The sequence below is a fragment of the Penaeus japonicus genome, unplaced genomic scaffold (assembly GCF_977035675.1).
Source record: "Penaeus japonicus unplaced genomic scaffold, GWHDUDI00000001_assembly GWHDUDI00000040, whole genome shotgun sequence".
Classification (NCBI taxonomy): domain Eukaryota; kingdom Metazoa; phylum Arthropoda; class Malacostraca; order Decapoda; family Penaeidae; genus Penaeus; species Penaeus japonicus.
This window is the reverse complement of record NW_028234442.1, coordinates 13,418,349-13,425,848: the sequence shown is the minus strand read 5'-3', so window position 1 is coordinate 13,425,848 and position 7,500 is coordinate 13,418,349. Positions and strand designations below refer to the sequence as shown.

Sequence of the window (7,500 nt, the reverse complement as noted above, 5' to 3'; positions counted from 1 at the left end):
AGTGCTAGAGGAGCTTCGGGAACAGTTAGAGGAGGTACCAGGTGCTCAGTCTCTCCTTCGCCAGCTGTCACTCAGATCTAGCAGAACTTCGATCAGCATCCCTGGCAGGTGGGATTTGAATTACGCCAGAGCAGTTCAAATTGGTTATCGAATTATAAGCACACAGACACACAGGATTGTGCCTCAAACGAAACCGAAATACACTCACACACATACTGATATTCTCATATAGAGTTGGATCTATATCCCATTTGGTGCGTCTGTCTCTTATTTCCATTTCCTTTTTGGCCTTTCTGGGACGGTTACCGATTTGTCTATTTTTTGAGTTTGGTTTTACTGTGGACAGCCTCTCACCCCATCGACTTCTGTTGGGTCCCGGGCGATATACCAGCCGGCTTTCAACTTCATATAGTTCTTGGAATATCGAAATACAGACACATACAGACTTCCTGACTTACAGTTAGATGCATCCTCTGTTATCTTGTAATCATGGTTAACTTCATGAAATTTAATTTATGGTTTAGAATTTACGAATATTGTTCTTATATTTTATCCTGTGGTTCGCAGGCTCTACTGTCACCTTCGAAACTGTATTTTGGTCGTGAAATATTTGAACATCTGTAAACAAAAATAATGACGCTAATATTAGACACCATACAATTTTTCATTCTATGATTTGATTCTTAAGTCGACCTCCTTACCCCCTCCCCCCCTCCCTCCCCCTGTAGCACCAACCCCGCCGGGCCCCCACACAAGAGAGTCCGCAGCGTAAGCGAGTCGCAGGCGCGCCACCAGAACCTCCTCGTCCAGTCCAGCCTCTCCTCCTTGAACATTCGAGGGCGAGACATCACCGACGTCATTACGGATATAAACGTGTCCAGCCACATTTACGACGAGGACTTGGCGACTTCAGAAAATTTCCTGCGGGAGAGTATGACTTCATTGCAGAGTGGTAAGAGCCAGAGGAAGAGCGTGGAGATGGAGGAATTGCAGAGCGGAGCTGACGCCGGCGAGAAGATGGTCAAGGGACAGAAGCTGGTGCTCGAGGAGACCTCGGAGACGGGGAAGGTGAGGTCGGCCAATTGGAAGGGCTTGACGTGGCAGCTGGACTTCTTTCTTCTTCTTTTTGTTGAGTGCCTCAGGTTGCGCTTGAAATTATTCGTGGAGCATAGAAAACGTTTTTTCATATTCTGACGTTCGAATATGCATATGTATATATATATGTATATATATATATATATATATATATATATATATATATATATATATATGTGTGTGTGTGTGTGTGTGTGTGTGTGTGTGTGTGTGTGTGTGTGTGTGTGTGTGTGTGTGTGTGTGTGTATGTGTGTATGTGTGTGTATTTCAAGAGAGAGTATCTCTAAGTCATCTTAAGCAAGCATCTTGTGTGAGCAAAATGTGTTTATGTATTCAACAGGTATCACGGAAAATGTACTTGGTGTACGCGAGCTCGATGGGGTTTCTCCTCGCTGTCTTGCCGGTGATATTCACGGCACTCGGCCAGGTGGGTTGATGATCGACTTCCTCTGAATTGCAAGAGCGTTATGATTCTGAAATGATTTATATAATAGAGGAAAGAAAGATGTTTGGAATGAAAAGATCACAGCTAAAACAGTAAAGGCCTGAAGCACAGATTTTTTTGTATAATAAGAACCTCCCTCTTCAGGCTAGCATTGCAGGGAGTAACGTATGGCTGTCACGCTGGTCTAGTCCCAACGTTGACGCTCCCTCTGCTCGCAACACTACTTCCTCTCCCGCCAACACCATCGCTGTAAATAATGTCTACGGCCACAACGCCACTTCCCTCTTCAACGCCACTTCCCTCTTCAACGCCACTTCAGACAGTGTCAATGTTTCCTCCAGCGACTCGGCGGTCTCCAGGGGATTTTTCCTCGCGCTTTACGGCGCCTTTGGGATTGCTCAGGGTAAGCTCCTGGCCCGGGGTTCAGTGTCGTTCTGGTATGTGTGATTCTTCTCATAAGGGGAAAAAAAAGTTGCGATTCTTACATCATTATTGTTGTTGCCGTTTTGTTGACGTTATGGATATCATAGTATTAATCATCATCAAATTAAACCTCCCAAATCGCAAATTCTTTCACGTCTGTTTCTTCTTTCCCTGTTTCCTTCCAGCCTTCTTCCTTTTCCTTGGCATGTTGACACTGATGCTCGGTTGCCTGAGGTCGTCGCGGGTCCTCCACCAGCGCCTCCTGGACAGCGTGGTGCGTCTCCCGATGAGCTTCTTCGACACCAACCCCAGCGGGAGGATCATCAACAGGTTCAGCAAGGACATCAACGTCCTGGATAACACCTTCCCGGATAACCTGAGGGCCTTCCTTAGCTGCTTCATGCAGGTCTGGGTCGAAATAGGGTTGGTTTGGTTGGAAAAGGATTATCTGGAAATAGGGATGGTTTTAAAATGTGATCTAATCCAGCATTATCTAATTTTTCACAAAACAACTCACAATCAGTCTACTTATCTATACTACTGTCTATCTAATCGCATAAGTGTAAGGGTATTTATGTATGTATATACATATAGATCCACCACCCCTTCCCTGACCTCCAGGTGGCTGCGACCTTAATCGTGATCGTGGCGGCGACGCCTGCCGCCGGCCTCTTCGTGGTGCCTCTGCTGCTCCTCTATTACCTCATTCAGGTCATCTACATCGCCTCCTCCAGGCAGATCAAGCGCATCGAGTCAGTGTCCAAGTCCCCCATCTATTCCCACTTCGGCGAGACGCTCCAAGGTGGATCAAGGACCAAATGTTACGCCGTCTTGATGAAATGAAAGAAAACACAATTGCACGGTTTCGGAAACAGAGAATTTACGGGGTCGATAACATGATAAATTCCTTCAGGATAGAGTAACTGTAATTTATTTCATATTAATAATGTCCCCATTTATCTCCGTTTAACCTCCTCCACTCTATCGCCATTTCACCATGACCCTCTTCTCATATTCGTTTGCAAGGAATCTTGTGATGACATGCAGTTATTTAGGGTTAAAAAAAATGTTGCTTTTGTCATGAGCTTAGAGTATTTCTACTCTGTTGTTATTATGTATTTGTCTTCCCGCATCCGGATTTATGATATACAGAAGAGAATGTAGGTTAGACCATATATACTATAAGATTTCCATGAGAGTGCAGATTTCCAAGTAACGATGTTGCATTGATAGCTTTCATTGGCAGGCGTGTCTGTGATCCGAGCTTATAAGCGACAGGAAGAGTTCATCGAGGAATCCCAAAGGAAGATCGAGTTTTCTCTAAAATCTATTTACGCGAACGCCGGATTGAACAGGTAACTTTGATTCTAGATGTACGTAAATTGAAAAAATCAGGTATGAACAAGTTTTAGAAATATACCTGAACCAATCCAGTAGAGATGCTCATATTCAATCCAGTAGAGATGTACATATTCAAACACACTATTGGCCTATTAAAAAAAAAAAAAAAAAAAAAAAAAGACCACCAACACATAACATAACATCAGTGTAAAAGAAAAATACACAAATCAATCTCATGCAAACGGCCATGCAAACCTCCGCGTCGTCCCACCTGCAATTTCCTAAGACCTGCCTCTCCTGCCCTTGAGGTGGGTGTCGGTCATCCTCGAGACGATGGGGAATACAATCACCTTCGCGGCGGCCATCGTCGGTGTCGCAGGGAGAGGCCACTTAAGCTCTGGCGTCGTGGGCCTTTCCGTCACTTACGCTCTCGGTGTGAGTACAGCTGTTCGAAGGCACGAGAACGGCGGGCCGTGATGACTGTGTTGTGATTGCTTGAGACACGGGAGAGATGGAAGGAGGACGAGAAGCATTAGGAGAGAGGGGGGGAGAGAAAGAGAGGGGAGGATGGGAGAGAGAGAGGGAGAGGGTAGAGAGGGGAGGGGAGAAGAGAGAGAGGGAGGGAGGGAGGGAGGGAGGGAGGGAGGGAGGGAGAGAGAGAGAGAGAGAGAGAGAGAGAGAGAGAGAGAGAGAGAGAGAGAGAGAGAGAGAGAGAGAGAGAGAGAGAGAGAGAGAGAGAGAGAGAGAGAGAGAGAGAGAGAGAGAGAGAGAGAGAGAGAGAGAGAGAGAGAGGAGAGAGAGAGAGAGAGAGAGAGAGAGAGAGAGAGAGAGAGAGAGAGAGAGAGAGAGAGAGAGAGAGAGGGGGGGGGGGGGCAAAGACAGACAGGTAGACGAGCAACCACAAACTAAACCCGTAGCAAAACAAATCAAAGAGCGAAAAAGACAACCGCCCATGGCTTCCTTCGCAGGTGACCCTCATCCTGAACTGGGTGGTGCGCGTTGCCTCCGAGGTCGAAGCCAACGTCGTGTCCGTCGAAAGGATCAACGAATACCTCGAGGTTAGGATCTGCCAGTATGATAACTCTCTGTTTTTTTTTTTGTTTTTTTTTAGAGTCAGTCTTGGGTAATCGGAAGCAGCCATTTGATTTACTCTTCTCGGAATTAACCGTACATATTTTTGTTTTTGTTTTTTTGATTTTTTGTTTTTTTTTATGTATTGGATGAAATAGCGTTGATTATAATTCTTTATTATTTTTTGTAATTTACCTTATTTTACCTTACTGGGGTTAGTATTGTCTTGCTGTTTTGATTTTTCTATTGTTATATTCTATAGTAATTGGTAATGTACTGGGATTTCTTATAGATTTTTTATAGTCATAGATGATCTAGAGTGGGTAATCGCGTGTTTTCATTTAACAATTTGGTAGTATTAGGAGTAAATCTAATAATTTCTCAGCTGTTTATATAGTGTTTTTACCCAGAATGAGCGCGAGGCAGAATGGACTGTGAGCGCCACCCCTTCCTCCTGGCCCGACGAAGGCCACGTGTCCTTCAGGAACTACCAGACGCGGTACCGGCCGGGCCTCGACCTCGTCCTCAAGGGCATCAGCTGCTCCTTCAGACCGGGCGAAAAGGTGGGGCGGGAAGGAAGAAGAGATATCACAATATGAATCATATCCTAAAAACTTCTCATTGTTTAATCAGAGTTACCCACGACAAAAAAAAGAAAGAAAGAAAAAAAAAATATATATATATACATACATACATATATATATATATATATATATATATATATATATATATATATATATATATATATATATATATATCACTGATAAAAAGGCATCCTCAACTGGATGATATCAATAATATTCAACAGCGAATGACACACATACAGAATGCGCTTTGCCCTTTGCCCGCCAGGTCGGCATCGTAGGGCGAACGGGGGCCGGGAAATCCTCCCTCACCCTCGCACTCTTTCGGCTGATCGAGGCGTCAGCGGGAGAAATCGACATCGACAAGGTCAACATTGCTGACGTTGGCCTGCATGACCTCAGAGGCCGCGTCAGCATCATTCCGCAGGTCAGGGGCCGTTACTGTGTGGGTAGTTTTAGTGTTGTTGATGCCTTGTTTTGAATGTTCTGCTATATCCCTCACATCATCATCATCACCATCCTTACCATCATCATCATCACCACCACCATCCTCATCATTATCCCCATCACCATCCTTAACATCACCATCATCACAACCACCATCACCACCAGAACTGCAATCTTCATGAAGCCTCCCCCCCTCCCCCAGGACCCGGTTCTCTTCAGCGGTTCTCTCCGCCTCAACCTGGATCCGCTCGACCGCTGTTCCGACGCGGAGGTGTGGCGCGCCCTTGAGCTCGCCCATCTCGCCGCCTACGTCCGCGCCCAGCCCTCGGGCCTCCTGCACCCGGTGGACGAAGAGGGGGCGAACTTCAGGCGAGTGGAGGGTTGGGGGGAAAGAGTGGGGGGATTTTAGGCGAGTGGAGGGTTGGGGGGAAAGAGTGGGGGAATTTTAGGCGAATGGAGGGTTGGGGGGGGGGGAAGAGTGGGGGAATTTTATGCGAGTGGAGGCCTTTAGGGGAAAAGAGTGGAGAACTTTAGGGAAGAATTTAGGAAAAGTGGGAACTTTAGGGGATGGAGATTATGAAGAAAAGACTTTCTGGCGAGTGGTGAGTTGAGGGGAAAGAGTAGAGATTTTCGGGCGAGTGGAGGATTTTGAGAAAAGGAGTAGGAATTTCAGGAATGTGGATTTTTTAGGTGGGGGAGGGGAGGAGGAGGGAATCTCGGTGAGGGGAAGCCTTTGGGAAAGACGGGGGCGTTAAAAGAAAATATGAAAGATCATTAATGTGAGTTTTGAACTCAAATTTGAGCAAAATGATAACTTGAGTCAAAGTTGTGAGCGATTAGCCTTCAACATTTCAAGATGAGACTTGAGATTTATATATTATTTATAATTTCATTTGGGAAGAGCGGCTCCTAACCAAAAAATCTTTTTTGTATACCCTCTTTTATGAAATCATTAAATTGCTTCAATGGTATGTCTTTCTGGAAGAAAATATTACATACTAACGTTATATTTCTAGATTATCTCATAGTAATACTATATTTTTTCTACATTTAAAGGCTTCAGGCACGTAGTGGAGAAGTGAGGAATAAACTATTTCTGAAGGTGGTTTATTGTCCTCTTCTCTGTCGCGTGCCTGAATTCTGCTTAAGTGGCTTAACTGAACTGAAACCCGTTGCAGCGTTGGCCAGAGGCAGCTGCTGTGCCTCGCCCGTGCTCTCCTAAGGAATTCCCGGATTCTGGTCCTGGACGAGGCCACGGCTGCCATTGACCTGGAGACAGACGACCTGATTCAGGCCACCATCAGGTCGCAGTTCGCACACTGCACTGTCCTCACCATCGCGCATCGCCTCAATACTATCATGGATAGTGACAGGTGAGTGTGGCTTTATTTTCACTCTTCATGGCACTCCTTATGCACGAGTCAACACGTTTCCAAACCTTAGCGTAACCATAGTAGGTCGCATATACAGGTTAGCGTGGCCCGTGATTTTCACCAGACTGAAGAATAAGTAGCGTTTTCATTATACTGCGGATGTTATCACGCCCAAAAACTTGGATGATTCTTATTCTTGTTTTCATTATTAGTATCATTAAGATCTACATCTTTATCACCAATCGCCGTCGTATTACTATTACCATTTGTAGTAATATGAATATGATTTGCCTTTCTATTATCATTACCATCATCACAGCTGTTCTTAGTGTTGGTTTTGGCATTCCTTTTCGAATTATTATTGTCGTTGTCATTGTTGGTATTATTGTTGTGATTATTTTGATATCATTTTTGTTATTGCTATTATTGCCTGCTTACAGAGCGTAATATTTGTTGTTGTTCCTGTTTTTTTTTTCATTGCATTTTTCAATGATTTTTACTGTTGTAGTTTCTTCGTTGTGATTGCCAGTACAATCCTTTTTACCTCTAAAAGTACCGCCATGCTTATTATTCTCATTGTCATCATTTATATTGCAATATTTTTTGTCAGTATAATTCTCTTCATCATTAGTTTCATTATGATTACCGCAATATCACTCCTATCACCACCATTTTCCTAAAATACCACCTTTATGACTGTAATTAGTACCATTAGTAATAT

At 44.4% G+C, this 7,500-nt stretch overlaps 1 protein-coding gene across 5 annotated transcripts in view; it reads left to right on the top strand.

Moving 5' to 3' along the window:
• Positions 1-7,500, top strand: part of LOC122262358 (ATP-binding cassette sub-family C member 3) — a 25,413-nt gene that overhangs the window by 17,689 nt on the left and 224 nt on the right. For all 5 annotated transcript variants that reach the window (XM_043030367.2, XM_043030368.2, XM_086534096.1 and 2 more), the window contains exons 19-31: positions 3-108; positions 729-1,068; positions 1,436-1,522; positions 1,685-1,943; positions 2,149-2,369; positions 2,585-2,765; positions 3,210-3,318; positions 3,613-3,739; positions 4,273-4,362; positions 4,786-4,938; positions 5,228-5,386; positions 5,609-5,775; positions 6,585-6,779. In XM_043030367.2, coding sequence (XP_042886301.2) covers positions 3-108; positions 729-1,068; positions 1,436-1,522; positions 1,685-1,943; positions 2,149-2,369; positions 2,585-2,765; positions 3,210-3,318; positions 3,613-3,739; positions 4,273-4,362; positions 4,786-4,938; positions 5,228-5,386; positions 5,609-5,775; positions 6,585-6,779 — 2,194 coding nt within the window. The remainder of the gene's footprint in view (positions 1-2; positions 109-728; positions 1,069-1,435; positions 1,523-1,684; positions 1,944-2,148; positions 2,370-2,584; positions 2,766-3,209; positions 3,319-3,612; positions 3,740-4,272; positions 4,363-4,785; positions 4,939-5,227; positions 5,387-5,608; positions 5,776-6,584; positions 6,780-7,500) is intronic.